Raw genomic sequence first — 24702 nt, forward strand, 5'->3', positions numbered from 1 at the left:
AATTTCTGTTTTCTGGTGAAAAGCCATATATTTTTCAATTTTGAATTTCAAACAAAGGAAGTAAAAACCTGTAACACAACAGCGAAAAATAAGTAAGACAAAATTTGTTTTTGATAAACTCAAAATATGCTATTAAACAGTAAAATATGCTCTAAAAACGCAAAATATGACACAAATATGCTCTTAAAACAAATATATGCAAAAATATGAATTTAAGGGTAAAATATGCAAAAATATGCTCTAACAAATCGATGCCAAAATTCTTAAATAGTTCTGAAATGTGTAAATATCTTATCCATGTGCACATTCGACTCACCAGAAAAAACATGCATTTGCATATTTTGGTTTCCCTGGTGATTACATTTTAAGAGAATTTGAAAATCCGAATACATCATATTAAGCAAATTCCATTTGAAAATATATTTACATTGTTTTTCTTTAAAATTTTTGAGTTAATACCATTTTTCTAAAACTTCTCGATATTTTTTTGTATTATTTTATCAACAAAACAGTATCAACTCAAAATACAACCAAATTTGAATAAAACAATTTGATTATTTTTAACTTGAATAAAGGCTCAATTCAAAATAATACATTTTATAATGAAAATATACGATGTATTTCTACTTAAATATTTGTATTAACTCAAAATAATACTTTTTTGTTGATACAAGGTAGTCACTAATTATCACGAAAATGGTCTCAAATGTGGTTTTCGAGATGAAAGAGTAATCGGAATACGTTGAAATTTTTACAGTAGATATTGATGTTGTTAGTTGATTTCTTGCAGAAAGTAAATTTTTAAAAATGTATTTCCAAATGAGCCATTGAATTTGTGAAAATAATGTAAACAAATTAATTTTGGAAATAATCACAAAAAAAAACTTTTTTTTCTTTAGTTTTTACAGTGAATTTTTTAAAAATTGTAGTATTACTTTTAGAAGAACTTTAAATTTACTCTTTTATTATATTATTATGTACTTCCATGACATTATTGAAATATGTTTTGACATATTATGATTTGGTAATCTACTTCATTACATTCATTCATTTTATTTAACGAATATTTTTGTAACTTTAATCATTAATTTCGCCCTCTAACCGGCCAATTTTATTTTGAACTAAAAAAATATACCAGGTAAATGTTTAAAAAAAAAATACGTTGGAATAAAAAAAAAACAAACAAAAGACAAGCACACGTTCTTGTTTATCACCAGGGAAACCGGAAATATGCTCTAAAAAAAGAGTTTTAAGCGCTTTAAATATGCAGTAAAAACTTTAAAATATGCTCTTAAAATTTAAAAAATATGCTAATTAAAACATATACTTTTTTAAAAAATATATACAATTCATTTCTAAAGTAACATAAAATAAACAAAAATAACATGAAATAAAACAAATATAACAAAAAATAAATACAACATAAAAACAATAGGAACTTAAGCTATGAAAAGGCCTCGAGAGGTATTTTTGATGATATTTTATATAAATATAAAGTTACTTCTTCAATTAAGGTTATTATTGCAATAAATTACAAAATATTGACTTAAATTTTCAAATAAAAATCGTTGTATATAGGATCTGAAAACATTTTTATACATAGAAAATGTTCTTTCGACATCAACTGATGTTATAGGACCAAATTTAAAAGACAATATTTTTTTAACACTTAGAACGGTTAAGTTTGAATTAGAACTAAAATTTGATATTTAGATGGCGATATTATTAAAATAGTGCTTATTTTATATTAAAAAAAACATATATTTTTCAATTTTGAATTTTAAACAAAGGAAGTAAATACCTGTAACACAACAGCGAAAAATAAGTAAGAAAAAATAAGTTTTTGATAAAGTCAAAATATGCTATTAAACAGTAAAATATGCTCTAAAATGCAAAAATATGACATAAATATGCTCTTAAATCAAATATATGCAAAAATATGCATTTAAGGGTAAAATATGCAAAAATATGCACTAACAAATCGATGCCAAAATTCTTAAATAGTTCTGAAACGTGTAAATATCTTATCCATGTGCCCATTAGACACACCAGAAAAAACATGCATTTGCATATTTTGGTTTCCCTGGTAATAACTTATGCAAAAAAGTGTATGTATTTTTTGAAGATAGGAAAAAATAAATACCAAAAAGTTTTATGGGAATACGTGTCATGTGGAATTTCTGTTAATGATGTCAATGAAGAAGAATGTAAAAGTTAAGGATTATCGGAAGCATATTTATATTTTATGCAAACCATAATGCAGAAATTTACAGCTTTTGAGAATAACTCGTGTACAGTTTTAGAGTTGCTCGATATAATGACCGTACTTTTCTACTGGCTATTTATGAGGCTATTTATAAGCCGCAAAAGTAGAATAAATGACAAATTTTTTGGCTCCAATAGCATTTTTAAATTTAACCTTGAAATACCTGAAGAAATATACTTCGTTTATACGCACGACTTATTCGCAAATAAATATATTGAAAGTAGAAGAATTAGCCGTATAAACAGTGAATTAATTTTTTATTTGCAAATAGCTACCTCACGAAAACAATTCCTGATTAACGACACTATTTGCAAATAAGATTTTAAACATTGCCATATTTTTTAACGTTTTTAGTTTTTCTTTAATTTTTTAAATATTTCATTGCGTTTTTGCATTAATTGGATTGCAAGACAAACAAGAATTTTTAATTCTTTCATTTTAGCATTTAAAAAAATAAGAATTTTCCGTAACCAAAGCGACATATAAACAGAGAGTTAGTTAATTGCAAATTATTTTTATTTCCGAATAGCCTACGTATAAACGTAGTAATAGATAATGATAAACTATACATATATTGATTACTGAAGTTTATTAGTGAAGTTTATAAATAAATACCAAGAGAATTGTCAAATGATATGGATGAATGAATTCGAGAATTTAAGAAAAGCAGCATGTTTCGTATTTTCAATACCAGTAAGCAATGCTTTTTGTGAAAGATTTTTTCTATTTTATACAATCTTTATACTAAAGAAAGAAAACGAATGTCATTCGACCTGAAATATTAAAATTAATTACTTTTTTGTCCAGAGACATTCAAAGGTGACCTAAGTGAATGCGTTTGAAATTACCGTATTATATATGCTACCTTTTATCGCTTCATGCTGTTAAAATATTCTTGTAATGACACTATAATGATTTTTTTTTTTATAGAATTGGATGTTATAAATGATATATATGCAAATAAAAAAAATTTTAAAAATTAAAAAAAAAAAAAATTTACTACTATAAATTGTCCAAAACTGTTTATTTTCTCCAACTTCTATGGATTGTACGTATTGATCTCCAACGATCTCTAGCCTGAGACTTATATCGAAATAAAGCCTGAAGTCTCAGCTAAAGATTTATTAAAAATTCAGCTGCCCGTTTTTGCCCCTAAGCAATTCCGGTACTAAAAACAAAAAAAAAGTTAGGAAAAATTTGCTTCACAAGCATGTTATTGCGCATGCAATAACAGCTTTTTTTAAAAAAATAATTCGGTATCTCGGGAACTATTGGAGATATTATTACGAAATTTCACATGACTGGAGCTGAGGTGTTTTCGAGTTGTTTCGTAGTTGTTCAGCTTCCTACAGATAATGGGGGCCAGTACGTGGCCCCTCAAATTTGGTCAACTCGGGTCTCAAATTTTTAAAAAAATCGCCAAAAATCCATTTATGATCCGAATGAGCTGAAATTTAAAATATAAATAGTACTTGAGAAGATCTACTAAAAATATGCTTAGATTTGTAGATTATCTATATTAGTTGAAGAGATATTTAGGTTTATTGATTTATTTTTTTTTAATTTTGCTCGATCTTGTTTTGGTTTTTTAGATATGGCGGGCCAACGGAGGGTCGAAATCTTTTAACAACGTCAGATATATTGGCGATAAAATTCCAAATAAAATAAAAATAACTTGGAGATAGTTATATCGTCCTTATAAAAAGTTACATGCATCCAAAGTTAGAAAATGTAAAAACTAAAAAATTATAATATGGTGATTTTCCATGAAGAAAAATATAAAATTTTAATTAATCTAAAATTTTAACGTTTCAAAATATCATAACAAAATTTGGAACTGATATAGACTCAAATGTCCTTACTTCAATGGCAATATAATTTTTGACATTTTTTATTTCCAAATACCGAAATTCCTGAAACGGGGAAAATGTGTTCCAAAAAATCAGTTTTTTTTTAGAAAACTGCCTACTGTGACGTTTTTTAAGAATGTACGAGCAAGTTGTTTGTATTTTATTTAAAATTTTAACGCCAATAAAGGTGATTTTGTAAAAAAAAATTTCGACCCTCCGTTGGCCCGCCATAACAAAAAAAAACAAAAAAAGATCGAACAAAATTAAAAAAAATAAATCAATAAACCTAAATATCTCTTCAACTAATAGAGATAACCTACACGTGTAAGCGTATTTTTAGTAGACCTTCTCAAGGACTATTCATATTTTAAATTTCAGCTCATTCGGATCATGAATGGATTTTTGGCGATTTTTTTAAAAATTTAAGACCCGAGGTGACCAAATTTGAGGGGCCACGTACTGGCCCCCATTACCCCTAGTTAGCTGAACAACTGCAAATCAACTCGAAAACACCTCAGCTCCAATCGTGTGAAATTTCGTAATAATATCTCTAATAGTTCCCGAGATACCGAATTATTGCCAAATAAATACGTTTCTGAACCACTTTGTGGCGTATATGCCGTTCAGACAATATCTTTCTTGAAAAAGTCGTTAAAAGATTGTATATTTTTCTTTAACGAAAATCTTGTTTTGAAAAATTATTTAAATAAATTTCACTGATAATAAAATTGTAAACAGCATAGATTTTTTTCTTATTATTTTTTTCACATTAGAAAGTTCGCTATATTTTAAGCTGAGGCTGTCTGAAAGAAAATGATATAAATAAAAAACCGAAACGAAAAATAACAAAAAATATATTCAGAATTCTTTTATTAACACTTTTCATCAATGAAAAACACGGCAGTCTACGGCCAACAATATCAAAACGTGAAGTTTATATTTATGGAAAAAGTCATTAATTTGAGGTTAGAATTACACGTTTTGTTAGCAAAAGCAATAACGTCCACCAACATATTTTGTTTTTTTTTAATTACGTACTATCCCCTCTCTTTACCGTATTATGCACGATTTCCTTCCATGTGTTTAATAACTGATAAAATAATGTTTTAATTCATATCAAAATTACACTTTTGTGCTGCACTTTGAACGTTGCTTGCAAATGTCTACTTCGATTGCCCATAAATCAGCTGATATTTGGTTTTTACAAAAACGAAATATGCAGTTATTTGACCTGATTTATGCTTAATCAAACGTCATTAACAAAAACACTATAATTGGCCAAGATATTGAGTCAAATTACCTACAGTGCAACCGAGAGTGTTTATTGGAAATTTCGGTTGGGCCCGATCGTGTTTTCAACAGACAGATAGACGGACAGATGAAAGGACACTCGTCTTAATACCTTTTGAGGATCCAGAATGTACGAGGTGGGTCCAATAACTCCGTGACTTTTTGAATGAAGCACAGATTTTTGAATAAAAAAATAATTTTTTTCAACATTTGAGCTTTATACACTTGTCCAACGTTTCTCCAATTTCTGTATCCCTTCTAAAAAAAACAAGAGTTGTCGATGTCATCAAAATAGGATTTTTTGTGAGATGATTTCATCGTTGGAGTCAAATCTCTTTCCGCTGAGCCATGTCTTCAGGTTTGCAAAAAAAACAAGAAATAGTCACTCGGGGCTAAATGCGGAGAATATGGCGGATGAAGCCTAATTCATGAATTTAGCTTGAGCTTCCTTGCATTATCCTGGTGACAAAGAACAATTGGCCAAATGAGATGGTCTTTAACAAATCCTCATTAAATCGTTTTACACTTTGGAAGGTAGTCAATATTGATTATTCCGCGTGCATACCAAAAATCGATCGCCAAGATTTTATTAGCTGACAAACTCACCTCGGCCTTGTTTTGAATGCTTTTTGGCGCTTCGTCCACCGAAATTTCGGCCAAAAATCCATAACTTCTTTATTTCTTCATAAAAATGTTTGAAATTTGGTATTTGTATTAAGAATTACATAAGCAATCGATCGATAAATATTTCGATGTTCAAATACAGGCTTTAGCCAAAAAAGCATGGACGTTCTAAAACTTTTAGACTAAAAGTATCAAACAAATTTCATGAAGTGGCTGAAATTTAGTCCAAAAATAAAGAATGATCGAAAAAAAAATTGGTCATTCAAATTTCGAATTACATATACAGGGTTTAGAAAAACAATCATGGACGTTTTAAAAGTATCGAAAGAATTAGGTTATTCATTTAAATACCTGAAATTTTGTCCAAAAATGAAGAATAGCATAAGTGATTGAAAAAAATTGTCGTATAAATTTCGGAATACATATACAGGGTTTAGCCAAACAATGATACATTTAAGATGAACACATTTGATCCAAAATAATAGAAATTGCATACAGATATTGGCCAAATATACATTGACGTTATAAAAGTATCGAAAAAAGTGTGCAGTTTTTGTAAATGGCTTCAGTTATGTTTATAATTATAATTGAAAAAACTTTCGACATACAAATACATGGTTTCGCCAAATCAGCATAGATGTAAATAACTCTCAAACTTACATAATTTTTGAAATTGACCAAAAAAATACAAAAAAATGTGTAAAATATGAAGGCACTGAAATCGTTCTGTTTATTGGAATGGCAGATAATTGCAGCTGAAATTTATAGTACTTAATCTTGATACTTTACAGTATTAGATGTAATTTACACTTAACCTTTAATAGCCCCATTTAATTTGTTCTGGCCTTTCAAACTTTTTTTTTAATTTAGTTTCTATAGATTTAAAACTAGTTCCTAATCACTTCACTTTTAAATAAAAAGAACACGCAAAAACTCCGTAATAACCACGTGGAATGGTTAACTGTTAACTGTTTTATAAAAGCATGTGCTAATTTGCAAAAAAACTTTAAAGAAAAAAACACAGGCTACTTCGATTCAAAAGTAAAAAAATCAAATTTTTCTAATATTAAAATGACAAGCAAAAACTTTTGACTTTACAGCACTATAAATAACCATATAATTACTTTATATCCAAAATAATAATGACACTATATATTCTGAAGTATTAAGAAAAATTGACCATAAAAATTTTATAAAAATTAAAAAACAAAAAAAATTTTGGCCGGGATTTACCACCGTGCACTGGAAGAAAAACTCGTCCATATTGCCGTTTAACAACGCCAAACATTCCTGCGAAGTTATCACACGAATCCGTTTGTAGATAATTTGAGAAAACGCCGCACCCATCTTTCGGAAAGATTTCTCATTCCCAAGTCATTATTTAAAATTGTAACCACTGAGCCATATGAGATGCCTACGGCTTCCACAATTTCTCATACTTTCAATCTCCCATTGACCAACAGCATATCTTGATTTTTTTTAATTGGTTCGGCTGTAATGACCTCAATTGAGCGTACAGAGCTTTTTTACCTTTGAAATTGATGGTAAAGAGTTCGCATAGTATTTATCAAGCTCAGCATTGGTTTGGATGATGGTTCTTTCCGCATTTTCTCCCAAGGTCACGTGTAGTCTCATATCAATGGCTGTCAAACGAAAACTAAATAACGCAGTTAGTTAAAATTTTTACAGGAGTCAACTGACAGATGCCTATTGATAGGAATATTGTCGTTTCAGTGAAGACGTGGGAAATTCACTTATTAACTTATAATAATATTTAACAAATTATCTCAAATCCGAAAATTACCGATTTCAATTTCATTAAACCGCTGTTTCTAATATCTTCAATTTTATCTAACAAAAAGTATTGAATACATAATTTTAAATCGTTTTTTTCGGCTGATGTTTTTTAAGAAACAGCTATTCAAGAAACTAAAGGTAATAAATTGAACGTCAAAAGTCTTTTGTATTTTTATTTAACTTTTTCTGGGTCAACAACTACTTTTACTAAAAATGGTTACTGATTTAGTATTCAATAATAATATTATTATTTATCTTATATCCTATTTCGTTATTTAATCCTTACTATTATTTGTGAGTGTGTATTTTTACTATTTGGATTTTATTAAAGATTTAATTTTGTTTCTACCTCACGACCTTTTCCTATTTTGCGCTTTTTGCTCTTCTAGTTTCATAAACAAATTCACCAATATCCTTTTAGTTTTTCTTTTGCATGTTTCTTGTGCATATTTTACGGTTCATAAGCCAAAGTTGTTAACAAGAATAGAAAAAAAACTGAAAACTAAACTAAAATATTCGAACATTTTATGCGAGTATTGTGCTACTGAGTCAAATGTACAATAGTTGTTTTTATATACAGTGGCAAGCAAATACTTACATATTATATGTATGAATTGCTAAATTATTAAATAGATAGCTGAAGCAGTCATTCATACCCCAGATTAAATACTTAGGTATATACAACCAATTCTTTTTTTTTATTTTTCGAAAGAAATAAATTAAATATTTCCCTTGAAATGTGTCCCTTTTTTATATAAAACAAAGCATTGCATAAATAATGAATTCCCTTGAAATTTCAATTAATATCCCGCTTCTGCGGATATTAAAAATATGCAGAAGAACAAAAGACTACCCTTCTACAGATTTGCTACCCACTGTTTTTGCCAGGAAGTGAACAAAAACACACTTTTGCGAAAAAAAAGTTATACAAAAAACGAACGAATTTAAATAAATATTTGAAATTTGTTAAACACTAAAAGACTTTTTCTTTTCTCCGGCTCTCTTTCCATAACCTTAAATTCTTGTGCTGAAATTTTATTAAGAAGAAATCAAAAAAGTCAACCTTAACAAAAGGAAAAAAATTAAAACCGTAGCCAAAAAAAAAGAAAAATATCATTTTAGTTTTCCCAGTGGGTTCTCCATTGATGATTGTAAGCATGTAAGAAATGTTGCAAAATGTATGTTTCATTGCCAATTTCATCAAATTTAAATCCATTAAAAATTGATGATTTGTTACCAAAAAAAAAATACCAAAAAAAAACACAATATTATACTCATATATGTAAAAAGGTCAGGAAATGTGTTTTTTTGTAAGGAAAAATACCGAACACTAACAACTGGAAATTGAATACCTAAGACAATTTACCAAAGATAAATCAAAGAAATATGTTTGTGTAATCACATAGCCGGAAACAGCATAAAACTTAAATTTACATTTTTTAAATTCTTTACGGAATTTTAGTTGATTTATTTGGAATTTTTTAAATTTATATTTACTACTTTATATATGTGTTTCTTTTGTGGAATAATTGGTTTGAGACTTGAGGGAAAATGATTGAGACAATTAAGTTTTATTATGTAAAGATGCTGTAAACATATTTTCTCTGAAAATATTTCATATACCCGAAATTAGTTGATTTAACTTAAACAGGAAAACTATAATTTTTTAACATATAAATAAAAATTGTAAGGGTGTAGAATACGCCCCCAACAACAGTCATAAAGAAATGAAAAAAAATTGTCATGTTATAAATTAGCTGCTAAAAACTATGAAAATCACATGTAAGCTACGTAAAATATTGGTAATCAATGAACAAGAATGAAATTCATCCAAAACATGTCTCTGTTTCGTCTGAATTTTGGGCTGGAGGCATCATTAAAAATGTGTCTAATGTCGCGAGTTAACGGAGTTAATTCTGGTCATTTGGATTTCCTTATTTAAATCCAAAAGTATATGAGATCAAGCTCAAAATTGTCCAATCTCCACACTCCACAATCCACAAACATTTATTGGTTTAATGATCATTCAGTGACATTTCATGTAGCATAAACTAGAACTGAACTAGAACTGAACTAGAACTGAACTAGAACTGAACTAGAACTGAACTAGAACTGAACTAGAACTAGAACTGAACTAGAACTGAACTAGAACTGAACTAGAACTGAACTAGAACTGAACTAGAACTGAACTAGAACTGAACTAGAACTGAACTAGAACTGAACTAGAACTGAACTAGAACTGAACTAGAACTGAACTAGAATTGAACTAGAACTGAACTAGAATTGAACTAGAACTGAACTAGAATTGAACTAGAACTGAACTAGAATTGAACTAGAACTGAACTAGAACTGAACTAGAACTGAACTAGAACTGAACTAGAACTGAACTAGAACTGAACTAGAACTGAACTAGAACTGAACTAGAACTGAACTAGAACTGAACTAGAACTGAACTAGAACTGAACTAGAACTGAACTAGAACTGAACTAGAACTGAACTAGAACTGAACTAGAACTGAACTAGAACTGAACTAGAACTGAACTAGAACTGAACTAGAACTGAACTAGAACTGAACTAGAACTGAACTAGAACTGAACTAGAACTGAACTAGAACTGAACTAGAACTGAACTAGAACTGAACTAGAACTGAACTAGAACTGAACTAGAACTGAACTAGAACTGAACTAGAACTGAACTAGAACTGAACTAGAACTGAACTAGAACTGAACTAGAACTGAACTAGAACTGAACTAGAACTGAACTAGAACTGAACTAGAACTGAACTAGAACTGAACTAGAACTGAACTAGAACTGAACTAGAACTGAACTAGAACTGAACTAGAACTGAACTAGAACTGAACTAGAACTGAACTAGAACTGAACTAGAACTGAACTAGAACTGAACTAGAACTGAACTAGAACTGAACTAGAACTGAACTAGAACTGAACTAGAACTGAACTAGAACTGAACTAGAACTGAACTAGAACTGAACTAGAACTGAACTAGAACTGAACTAGAACTGAACTAGAACTGAACTAGAACTGAACTAGAACTGAACTAGAACTGAACTAGAACTGAACTAGAACTGAACTAGAACTGAACTAGAACTGAACTAGAACTGAACTAGAACTGAACTAGAACTGAACTAGAACTGAACTAGAACTGAACTAGAACTGAACTAGAACTGAACTAGAACTGAACTAGAACTGAACTAGAACTGAACTAGAACTGAACTAGAATTGAACTAGAACTGAACTAGAACTGAACTAGAACTGAACTAGAACTGAACTAGAACTGAACTAGAACTGAACTAGAACTGAACTAGAACTGAACTAGAACTGAACTAGAACTGAACTAGAAATGAACTAGAACTGAACTAGAACTGAACTAGAACTGAACTAGAACTGAACTAGAACTGAACTAGAACTGAACTAGAACTGAACTAGAACTGAAGTAGAACTGAACTAGAACTGAACTAGAACTGAACTAGAACTGAACTAGAACTGAACTAGAACTGAACTAGAAGATCCAACACGTCATCGGTGATATACAGCCACATCTCTGGAAAAAGTCATGGACAATTTGGTGAAAACGGTAATGGCCAGTCATCAGAGCAGTGGGGGATATTTGTCGGATATTTTATTCCATACTTAACCCGAACATGTCTTCTTTAGAATCCAATAAAAAATCACAACTATTTTAAAAAATATGTGTTATTATTTTAAAATGAAAAACTGCATTATTACTTTGTTAAAAAGAAAACTACGATAAAGATATAAAATGTTATATGAAATTTGTTATGTTATGAGAAATTTTTTGTGGAAACTCTAACTAAGTTTCCGAAACACAAACCAAAATAATTTTTGAGTAATTTACATAAAAATCTTTTAATAAATTGCTTTCTTCGTTTAACCGAATCTAAAGTTTCTAGCAAGTCATAAATGGTTAAACATTTAAATGTAATTTGCTGATTGAAAAAGGTTAGGAACTATTCATGTGACATGTAATGAACATACTACTTAATCATTATCTTACTAAACTAAAATAGCATCAACTTTTAAATCTTATTGACATTTGCCTAGCTTGTGTTTAATCCAACTATAGAGAATATAAATTTTGACATTTATTTTGCCCACAAAAAAATCTTTATCTAGACAAAACCAAGTTATTTATAAAGCAGTTTATATTTTATTCAAATTATATTCAGATTTTTTAAATACAGATAATCTTAAACTTTTAAAATAAGTGATTTATTGATTTCAATCCTTTTTTGCATTCTTTTCTTTCTCCTTTCTTTATTGTTTAAATAAATAAAGGTTGCCTGGATAAGAAATCGTGATTTACACATATTGACAGTTGGCACATACACTTATACAACAGATCAACGATTTCAAACCTCATATCATCGTGATATCGATGAATGGACATTGCAAATAAAATGGGCACAACAACGTGATGCCGGTGTCTATGAGTGCCAAATATCGACCCAACCAGTAAGAAGTTTTTCCGTTAACCTAAATATTGTGGGTAAGTAGAAAATGCTAAAAGGAAGCAACATAATATAAAAATATACATATAGACACACATATAAAATTTAAGAATTCAAATTATGCACACATATACACTAGGATGTCCCTTATTTTTCAAGTTTGCCAGTTTCGCTGCTTTCAAGGTCTAAATTTGTTCTTCGTCATCAAGAACTGACATGCTGAAAATTTGCATTAAATTGGATAACTTATAGAGGTGGCACATTTTATTTAAAGTTTCGTGTTTCAGGTCAATGTAGCAATTTCAGAAATTAAATTCAAAAAAAAGAAAATTAAAAAATAGTTTATTTTACCTATTATTGTATAAAAGTAATATAATCAAATTGTCTGACATCTATAATCCATTATAACAAGATACAAAAGAAATCTCATAAATTCCATGTATCTCAAATCCCAATTTTATATTTTCAACATTTGTTTTTCGAAATTTCGAAAAAATTAAATAATTTATATTTTGATTCTTATAAACGGTACATGAGGATTACACTCTGCTACAAAATGACACTTTTTGTCAGAACTTGAAAAGCGACCTAATGGAGGTTGTAGGCCTAGGTGAGGACATACTAAAACCGTTTTCGAAGATTTTGAAACACCCTCAAAATTTTGAGATATTTTGAAAAAACGATTTTAGGGTAGGTCGTAGTACTTTAGTACCTCTAACTCACACATTTTTAGACTGATTTCAAAATTTTAAACAATCATGGATAGACAATGAATTAGCAATGAATGAATTATATCAAGAAAAATTGCTTAAGTTTTTATAAAAAGTGTCTCTTTATTTTTTATTTTTTTCGTAATTTTCCATGTTGAACAATAGTTAATTAAATTTTTTTCTATGAAAACCTATTCTTTTTTGCACAGTGTTTATATGGGAAAAAATTAGATATTACTTCTTAAAATTGGTTTATATTTGCAAAAGTTATTAAACTTTTTTGAAAAAAGTTCGAAAAAGTTCGTACCTTGAACATTCAAAATTTTACAAATATTTTTTTTTCTACAGTTTTTTGTTTATTTTTATTTATATGCGCTGGGGGAGAAAATACTAAAAATGGTGTTAATTAAAAGTTGAATAACTTTTAGAATTTTCTTCCGATTTGAATAATTAAAACCATGTTTTGTTAAGAACTAAATTTTCTATATATGTGGGTATAAATTTTTATAAAGTTTCATATCAAAATAAGCAATGAAAAGCGACTAAATTTAAAAACGTTGATAAATTTTGTTTTTCTTTTAGATATTCTTAACAAAAAAAATACTTATAACTTAAAAATGTATCGAAAAATGCACGTCATTTTAAAGCGTAATCAGTTTTCTTTCCAAACCCGTTAAAAAATTTAAAGTCGGACAAAAACTGACTAAGCTACAGGTCGATAAGTCGACGAACATCACTGAAAACGGTTTTTTCAGAATAACTTCTGAATTCGAGGGTGTTTCCGAAATTTTTAGAGACAATTTGTAGTGTACTCAGCAAGTCCTATAACCCACGCTAGGCCGTTTTCAATTTTTTTTTGCATCGTATTATTAATGCAAATTTTAATGATTGTATCTTTTATGGGTTAACGTGAGTACCGATTTCAAATTGGCGGAATTTAAAGAAATTTTGTGTTTGGTCACATTTTTGATAAAATTAATTCTTAAAAACATTTCGTAGCCTATTTTCTAATAATCTAAAGATTGCTTCTTTAGATAGCTAATTTACAATTTTGTAATTGTCAATTTCTTGAACATTGTTAAAATTATTTATTTTTTGTTGGACTTCATTAACACATATTAATCCGAAGTCATGAATATCGTTCAAAGCAATTTCGAATATATATAATTACACTTTAAATACTGTAAAGTTATACGATTCTGATCAAATTTAATTCCAAAACTATTTTTTAAAAATAAGTACTAAAATTGTTATGGAAAATTAACCCCTAAATGTCAGAAATTCTTTTTAAAAGATTCCTAGTATTGAAAAGAATAGTTTTAAGAATATTATTTGTTGTTAATGTTGTAGTTTAACATTATTAATGGTGTAAATACTATTAGAAATTGCCATAAAAATAGTATGTTTATACCCTACACCACCATAGTGGGGAGGTTATTATGCGTTTGTGCAGATGTTTGTAACGCCTAAAAATATTAGTCTAACACCCACCTTAAAGTATACCGATCGACTTAGAATCACTTTCTGAGTCGATTAAACGATGTCTGTCCGTCCGTCCGTCCGTCTGGCTGGTCGGCTGGCTGGCCATGTAAACCTTGTGCGCAGAGTACAGGTCGCAATTTTGAAGATATTTCGATCAAGTTTGGTGCCTATTATTTTTTCGGCCCACGGACCAAGCCTATTGAAAATGGCTGCAATCAGTCCATTATTTCACATAGCCCCATACAAGTGTCCTCCCGAAATTGGACTTTATCGGTCATAAATGTTTAATTTATAAATGTATCTCCACAAATTGCGCTCCAAATAAGTTTTATATATACAAAATTCATGTCACCAAATTTTGTTACGATCGGTGCATAATTAGTCATAGCTCCCATATAGACCCGCTTCCGAAAATCACTTTAACGTGCATAAATAGTTTAAAAATGTTGGTATACACACAAAATTCAACATAGTTAACTTTAATATAGACAAATCACATGACCTAATTTCATGGTGATTGGTCCATAATTGGTCATAGCTCCCATATAAGGCCCACTTCTGAAAATCACTCAAAAATATAAATTATTGAAATTTTAAAAGAAAAATGTTTTTGCTCTTTTACTTAGTGTAGGGTATTATATGGTCGGGATTGACCGACCATACTTTCTTACTTGTTTTTTTTTGAAAATTAAAATTTCGAGATTTGAAAATTGCATGAAATTTTACAATTTTGTTTGGTATGAAATTATAATGGGATGTTAGGAAACACTCAAGGCTTCAAGTCAAATGTGCAACCTTTAAAAATTAGCTGATTTTTCCAAAATTTTCAGCATTTGATTTTTAGATGGCGGAGAGCAATTTTGGACCTCGTTAGCATGGAAAATCGGAAAATAAGGGCCATCCTAATATACACACACACATATAATTTTACACACTCACACATACACTCTCAAGCCAGAAAGCATAAAAACAAATGTTTATGTTTGTTACAGAAACTGAAAATAAAAAACAAACTTAATTTAAAAGTCAGAAAACTTTACAAAAGTACCGCAAACAATAACGTCGAGGAAAAAAAAAAGAATATTTAAATAGTCAAAAATGTTGGTTGTTTTTTTAGCGAGGTTTTTTTTAGATCGCAAACGAAAAAAAGTAATAAGAATTAATGATTTAATATACACAATTTCATAGTTACTTATAAATATGTACGTATGTATGTATATGAAATAAGCAGCATAAAAAAAATATTTTCATAAGTAGGTTACATGTAGCATGTTGCAACATGCATAAATGCGTATAAAATTAAAAAAATTTGAAAAAAAAAATTAATTTCAGTCACTGAGGCGTATGAGTAACTTTTTTTTGTTTTAAGGTTAATGACGTTTCCTTCATAAAAATTATGTAAATTTAATGAATGCACTTCTTTTTGTATACTTTGAGAGAAAAAAAAAAGAGAAAGAACTCGTATAAGAGTTTGCATAAATGAAAGCAAAACTAACATTATCGTTGACGCCATCATACTCATAATAATCACCACCATCAACAGCAGCAGCAGCAGTAACATCAACAACAGAAATGGCAACATAGTCATCATCAACGACGACACTGCCGCCAGCAACCAGTAGTTTTAATTGAAACAGTAGCAGAGCTAAAAGGAATATAAAAAAAGAACAACTACAGCAACTGTAAATGCCACATTGTATCTGTGTGTACTGATTATGAGTGGCAAATTTTTCAGTTAAAAGCATTTTTTTTTTCTTTATTCATTTATCGTCGTCATCGTCGTTGTTGCTGCTGTATAGTTTTGCTTATTTTTCTCTACTGCATTACGTTGTTTTTTTCTGTCCAAATGTTAAATATTTTCTTAATATACTCTAGAGTATAAATAACTTGTATTAGAGATGTACAAACTAATATTATATGGGGGATGGAAGTAATTAGTTATAATGTTAATATTGTAGCCTCTATTAATTTTTAAGCGAACCAGGAACTTTGAAAAATTAATCAATTTAAGCAGTTAGAAAAAACCGTATCTGATGACAAAACTAATAAAATTTTCATTTATGGTGTTAGGATGATGCTAAAAACTGCAAACCTAATTGGATCCCATGCTTCTTTAAGTTTTTATTAGCTAAAAATTTCAAAATTTGAACAAATTTTTAGCTTTTATTTTGAAAAATTTGTACAATACAAATTGGTTAAAAATATTGGTCATTGCTAGCCATGGCCTTTTCCGTTTTTCGGCCAATTCTCGCTTAAAACAGATATGTTGCGTTCGGTACAGGTATTAAAATTGATCCATTTTAAATCGCTAGTATTAATTCGGTGCAAAAAAGCTTTCAGACCTAAAAAATCTATTAATTCTTATGGTACCCAATTTCCCTGCTTATGGATGAAACCTGCTACTTGCAAACATTTTGAAATTTCTTATTAAGTAGCACCCAATGATTTTGCAAGCTCTTGCTGAATTTGACAAAAATCTTCATGAAGTAATGCCTCCAATTCTAGATCTTCAAACTTTTGTGACTGGCCTGAACGTAACAAAATCACCACTTCTGAACCGCAAGTTGAAACCGATGGAGCACATTAAACATGCATTTTGGTTATCTTATTGGTTCATTAATGCAATAATTTAAAGAATATATTCTGGATCGTTATAGATAGCGAAGTCGATATATACATGTCCGTCAACTTTCCGTAGCCTCCAAATAACTTACAAACATGGTTAATACATTAACATATCAGGAATTCGTTCGGCTATTCGCTATTTGACATCGAGAAAATCTGCCTGAGATAAAACCGGGACAATCACGATTTTTGGCCTATTTTTGATATAGACAATATGGATATCTAATGATAGATATTTCAAAGTCAATTGCAACGATGTATGTATGCATAAGTCTATAGTAATTTGGACCTATAATTGCGCAAAATCGGGAAAAATATTTATTAACCCGAATTTTTTTTTAAGAAAAAAATTTATTTTTACTAATAAATTTCAAAATTAGGAAAAAAAAATTAAAAAAGCCGATTTCGAAAAAAAAAAATTATAAACAATTTTGAAAAAAGTTAAATTTTGAATATTTTTATACCTTCGTGAGAAGGGTATATACATATACTAGCTGATCCGGCAAACGTTGTTCTGCCATACAAATTATTTCTAGTGAATATTTTGGTTGTTAAATAAATTATAGGTATTTTTGATGCCAAATGAAGAGAAATACAAACAAAATTTTTTGGCGAAAAATATTTTAAAAAATGGATAGGGACATCCTAATGTCCTAGCGGTATGATATATAATATTCTCGTACCTACCAAAAATATATACAAAATTTCATAAAAATAGTTAAATATTGATATTTGGATATTGCTCATACAAAATACTAAAATCTCGGCTAAAAAACGGGTGGGTGAGGGTCGGTTGATGAAAATTTGGGGTTATAGGTATTTTTTAATGCCAAATAAATAAAATGCGAAAAAAAAGCTTTTGGCCAAAAAATGGTAAAAATAAATTCTGGATAATGACCTAGCGGTATGAAATATACTTTACGACCTATTCTCATACCTACCAAACATACATACAAAATTTCATAAAAATCGGTTGAGCCGTTTCGGAGGAGTTCAAACACTAACATTGTGACACAAGATTTTTATATATTAGAAGATGTTTATCATTCCTTTTGTAATTTCCACAATATAATTTTCCGACACTATAAAGTATATATATTCTGGATGCTTATAGATAGCGGAGTCGATTAAGCCATATCCGTCTGTCTGTCTGTCCGTCTGTTTGTTGAAATCAATTTCCTGAAGACCCCAGATATCTTCGGGATCCAAATCTTCAATAATTCTGTCAGACATGCTTTCGAGAAGTTTCCTATTCAAAATCGGTCCACAAATGGCTGAGCTATGAGGAAAAATCCAGGGCAACCTCGAATTTTGACCTATTTTTGACCTCTATCTGGATTACTAAGACATTAATATAGACAATATGGATATCTAATGATAGATACTTCAATGACCTTTGCAACGACGTATATAAGACCATAGTAAGTTGGACCTACAATGGGTTAAAATAGGAAAAAATATTTTTTAACCCGAATTTTTTTTCTCCAAAAAAAATTTAAGGAACAAACAAATTTTTTTTTAAATTTAAAAAAATTTAAAAAATATAAAATTTAAAAACAAAAAAAAAATTAAAATAACAATTCGAAAAAAAAAAAAATTTCCAAAAAATTTAAAAAACAACTTTGGAAAAAAAATAAATTTTGTTTACCTAAAAGTATTAAAAATTTATATTTTGAAGTATAATTTGGTGAAGGGTATATAAGATTCGGGGTAGCCGAATATAGCTCTCTTACTTGTTTTTTAAAGTTTCGAAAAAAAATTAAGAAAAAAAAATTTAACTTTATTTACCTAAAAATTTTTATTTTAGAGTATAATTTGTTGAAGGGTATATAAGAATTTTACATGGCCGTGACATAAAACATGGTCCAATGATGTCGTCAGTCCAAAAGCATCACCAAACGTTAACACGTTATGGATTCATCTGGGTTTACAAGTGCGGCCATCAGAATATATGTAAATGCGTTTAATCTTAATTAGGAAAAAGAGAATTTTTGTAAAAAAATGCTAAACGGGCTAAAAATATTAAAGCTCTGATAAAAAAAAGTTATTTTTTCATTTTACAGTGATTTTGATTTGAAATTGTCTGATGATAATTAATTTCAAAGTTATCCAATATTTTTTTAAAAAATCTATGATTTTTTTTTTTTAAACAATTTTAACACAATTTCACATTCAATGACGAAATTCTACACAATTCCATTAGACAAATAACTTATTGGGTGCATGACTTTACCGTACCCAAACAGCCGAATCGACACCAAAGCCAAATATTCATAGCCCTAAAGTAATGCTCTGTATTTGGTGGGACCAAAAGGGTCCAATATATTATGAGCAGCTGAAATCTGGCCAGACCATCACAGGGAACCTATACCCAACTCAAGTGATTCGTTTGAATATGCGTCCAGACATGAAACTGTAATATTCCATCATGACAGGCTACATGTGGAATTACCTGTTAACAACAATTTGGAAAGAAGTGGTTGAAAAGCACCATCCGACTACTATTTTTGTCGATCGATGCATAACGCTCTCAAACTTAACTTCAGAACAGAGTATCCGAAATTGGCTTGATTCGTTCTTGTCCTTAAAATATGATTTTTTGAGATATAAATTTAGTATTTGTTTCCAAAACATAAAAGCCTTCAAAGCTGTTGTTTTGGAGCTAATAAGTTCTCTATAAAACTTGTCCAAAAACTTGGACCAATGTATCACTACTGTCAAAGAACTGGTGTTGTTATGGAAAATTTATTTTTTATCACACTTTGAAGTTAAATTGTAAATGCAATAGATTTTACAATACATTATTCAAAAAGTCAATTATCTTTATCTTTGTGTTGGTTTCATAAATGCTATGAATGTCTTGATGTGTTATTGCAGCTAAAAAAGATAGTGTTTAATAGATTTTATGTATTTGTTTCACTTTATCGAGGATACTACTGATCTTTGTGAATTCTGATATATTGTCTGATCTATTGGTCATTGATTTAATGCCTAATCAGAGCTTTACAAAGATCGTGGAGTAGCTTCACAGTGAATACGTCCCTCGTGTTACAATCTATCTACAATAGTTTGTAATTTAGTTATGGTTATTTAACAATATAGAAATATAAGCATTTAAATAATTCCCAGTGCACTGATATGATGCACAACTCTGTTGTCAAAGCATGGGAGGCCATACTAATGACATTTGCTTCATACAACAGAAGCTGTAATGAACAGTAATGAAAATTACGTCAGAGTAACAAGACAAAAACAAAAATGAAACTAAAAACAAAAAGAGAAAATGAAATAAATCTCCCCCTGGTATGACACTCATTCTCATTTGCTTCAACGTATCTGCATATATACATATATATGTTCGTAAGTATTCATGTAATTTATGCAAAAGTTTCAACAAGCATTTGACTTTTTGTTATCATTATCTCAAGATCGTCGCATTCTTCATTGCCACCATAAATATTTATGTAAGTACAGGGTGTATGTACGTTGAAATTACAAATACAAGTTGCTCATAATATGTAGCTCTGTATCTATGTAAGGTCGTATGTATGTACATAGTTGTTTTTGTATGGTAAGTAGTTGGAGTTGTTGTATGCAATACACACCCAACAGCTTAAGGGTCTTTAAGGATATTTCCAATGATAATTTTATGTTAAAAAATAAAAATATATTTATTTCATTATGATACAACAATTGGAAATGGAGAAAGAAACAATTGATAAGGATAATTTTTGTTTTAACAAGAAGTGATTTTATGTTAAGTAGGTCATGTTTCATGCATAAAGTCGTTTCTTTAATTACCTACTTTATACAATATATTATGTTTTCTGTTGAATGTTTTACTTGATTTCATTAAATTATCTTTTGACTTTATTTTTAATTTATTTTAATTTTCTTTTTTTTTGTGTATATTTATTTGTTTTTCCTTTAGATACACTTGATACTGAACAATATGATACGCTGCAACAGTTTTACAATGACGAGTCATTTGTTATTTCAAATGATCGCATTTATCAGTCGGCCGATGATGAATTTGCTGGAATGTTTGGTCCCATACAGCCTGTTGCTGGTTTGGATATTTTTGTTTTTAACTTGTATTGTTATTTGTACTAACAATTATTTTGCTAATTTTGATGTGGCTTAAACTAACAATTTAGGGAAATACTAAACAAATTATATAAAATACGATATAAAGGAAATACTTTGTGTCAAATCTTTTGTTCCATACAAGTGATGGAAAATCATGAGATTTCTTTAAAATAGGTTTCCGGTTTTGTAACCTAAACCATCGATATACAACTAACTAGAAAAAAAATTTCGAGTCTATGTACTTGACCGACTTTCAACAGCTATGTGTCGGTTTAATTCAGTATTGAAAAATAGGATAAACTATTTGAAAAATGTTTAAAGTGTTTCTTAAATATTATAACTATTTAAAACGTATGCAGTCTCACAAACTAAATGTCTACGTTTTCTTTATCACTTTTAACCAGTAGTCGTCATAAAGATTACATACTGCAGCAACCACATGTTAATGCATTTTTAATATCCAGTAGTAAATAAATGCAATGTATTTTTCTTTGTTATTCAAACTATTATTACTCATAACATGCGACATGATTAAGGTGGCCAGAAATATCGCAACTGATTTAAAAATTTAAAGCATAATTTCATAAAAATCATATATTTGTAACATTTTTTTCAATTATTTAAGTTGTTTTTATTTCATTACATTCAGACAGATAATTTTCTTTAATTTAACATTGTAATGCAATAGTGATTGTACGTAATATTTAAAATAATTATGATATTAAGCAGGGTTTACAATTGCTACTATATTAGCCGTCAATTGCAGTAAATATACATTTTTATCAATCTGCATACTAAAAATATAGTTACTATTATAATTTTGTATAACTCTGCTAATATAAATTTTCTGTTACTATTCATATATTACTATACAAATTGCAATGTTAGTTTGCAATTTCTAGTAGCAGATACAACCAGTTGTCAACTCGTTATTGTAGCACAACAACCAAAATATATGTTCGTGCTATAGCAGCATACACACTTTTTTGCCGAACTAATATTGCGCGTCAGCATTCGTTTTTGTTTTGTTCTGCTAGCAATTTTCTCTGGCAGCAATTTACATTTCTTTGGTTGCTCTGCTATGGTTGCATTGATATTTCTTGTTTTTTGGCTATTTGGATGCTGCTAGTTATTTTATTGTCAAGTATGTAATACGAAATAACGATTATTCATTAGTGTAAATATTTTTGAATCTAACTGAGATATTGACTTGCACTTTTTTTGTAAGACCAAAAATTAAATGTGGATCAAATTGTTCCTAATATGTATTTGCAATCCTATTAAAATTTTGATAAAAATGTCAGTTTTAGAAACTCAATAAATATGTAATATGTAATAAAATCTTTATTTATTAGCAAAACTCAATGAAATTTTCAACGTTTTTTAAATTACAAAGTGTAAAAAAACTTTTCAAAAGGTCAAAAGGAATGCCACAATTTCTAAAAATTTAAGCGAAAATCCCGAAAATGGTATTTTTTACAATTTTAACCATAGGGTCTACATTTCCTTCGGGGCTGGGAAAATACTTTGGGGATAAATAGGGAACACATCAAGGTTTCTAAAGCTGCTTTCCGTTTTTTGATCCCAACTTTGGGATTTTAGAACATGTGGCCCAAAGTTGAAATTTTCATCAAAAAATAGGTCAAATTCCGCAGGACGAAAGGGCAACATGTTCAAAAAATAGGACAAGTTTTTTTACCAAAATGTTCTCTGTAAAGCTACCTACAGAAAAACATAAAATTGTTATATGTTCTTAAAGAAAGTTTTTTTTTAATGAAAAAGAGTTAAGTCACCTTTTCATCCAAAAAACAGCAAAAATCTACTATTTTTTGAATTCTTAAATTGAAAATCGTTATTTATTGGATCTATAATCGATATTACTCTGAAATATTTTGTATATTACTGATAATTTAGTTGTCTAACGAACAAAAAAATCGAGCCCGTTCGGTACAAAAATACGACCTATATTTTTAAAAAAGCGGACCAAGGTATGGCAACATTTTAAAATTTCAATTTTGAAATGCCTATAACTCGAAAAGTATAAGAGATAAATAGCACGCGCAAGCATATTTTTTCAAGACATAGGCGAGCGCTTTCTAAACATATAAAACTCTTTGAAATCGAATGGGAAACAAAAAAATGGGACGTGTTTAAAAATTTTGCATGTCGAAGGTACCCTATTCTGAGCCCCCATAGCGCCGCCTCTGGGGCATTTGTAGGGCCCATTTCAATAATTTAAACTCGAATACTCCTTGGCTACGCCCGCGTCAAATTTTATCCTGATCAGATCTGCCGTTTAGAAATGCCAGATTTATTTCAAAAAAATTTTGATTCTGCCCAACTGTACATTGGGTGTGTTTACCGATATGTTGTTATGCACTTATCAAGAACAGCAACTGATAGCATCAATTGCAGAAATGTCAATTGTGCTATAGCACAACTACAGAAGTGTGTATTTTTGCTAGAAAAGTTTGCCAGCACAACAAAATAAAACGAATGGAGTGCAATATTAGCACGACAAAAGAACTGTGTGTGCTACTAAAGCACGAACATATATTTTGGTGGATATGCAATGGATTGTGTTTGCTACTAAATATTGCAGACTAGCATTGCAATTTTAATAGTAATACGAACGAACAGTATGAATATTTATATTAGCTGATTGTGATGAAATGAGATAATTTCATATTTATTGCATAGTCAAATGTAAGAAATATGTTGCTAGAGCTGAATATCGAAACCCTGATATTAAGGTATGGTTTAAAATCGCCGGAAGTTTGGTATTGAAAATTTATCAAAATAAATCCTAAAAGCAAAACAGGTTAGAAGTTATTATCTGCTGAACACAGGACATTGAATCAAAAAATTATCCTTGAACCAAATTGAACCCAAAAATTATGAGCCCTTGCCGAAAAAACTAGTGTTGCGTTCTAATTTCAGCAGAGCACATATCATTGTAGTATCGGTAGAACAGTGAAACACAACCCACATTGCGCCGATTTTCCAGTGAGTCAATACAGCTGGATACTCTACTGTCACCGACAAGCACCTTCGTCCTCTCCTGTACGCGGTGGCTCATATCTCAATTTCATCGGTCAAAAGTCCAACTTTTTGTTAATTCCGATTTCAAACATTTTCAATAGTAAACAAATTGAAACTAAGGTATCCGAAAAATTAGATAAAAATATTGTCAATTGTGTGCATGGCATGCTGTTAAAGTCAAATATTTTATATCATTTTATAAAAAATTTAATTTTTGTAAATTTGATCAGAAGTAAATTATCATTACTCACAAACTATCATCGATAATTGGATGATTTTTTTTTGTTATGTTGGTAGGATAATAGTCTTTAAGAACTGGTATGATTTGTCACTGTACCGTTTATACCTAATGTGTTATTAATTTTGTTCTCAGGTACTATATTTTAGTCAAATTTGAATTTCAGTGGAATGAAAGTGCTTAGGGTCAAAAGGAGTTA

The 24702-nt window shown here is 29.4% G+C and overlaps 1 protein-coding gene across 1 annotated transcript in view; it reads left to right on the top strand.

Annotated features, from left to right (window-relative positions):
• dpr10 (defective proboscis extension response 10) overlaps positions 1–24702 on the top strand; it is a 422702-nt gene that overhangs the window by 366484 nt on the left and 31516 nt on the right. Inside the window, exons 3-4 of the mRNA XM_065504727.1 lie at positions 12145–12355; positions 21066–21203. Coding sequence (XP_065360799.1) covers positions 12145–12355; positions 21066–21203 — 349 coding nt within the window. The remainder of the gene's footprint in view (positions 1–12144; positions 12356–21065; positions 21204–24702) is intronic.

This window comes from Calliphora vicina, chromosome 3 (genome assembly GCF_958450345.1).
Source record: "Calliphora vicina chromosome 3, idCalVici1.1, whole genome shotgun sequence".
In the NCBI taxonomy this organism is placed as follows: domain Eukaryota; kingdom Metazoa; phylum Arthropoda; class Insecta; order Diptera; family Calliphoridae; genus Calliphora; species Calliphora vicina.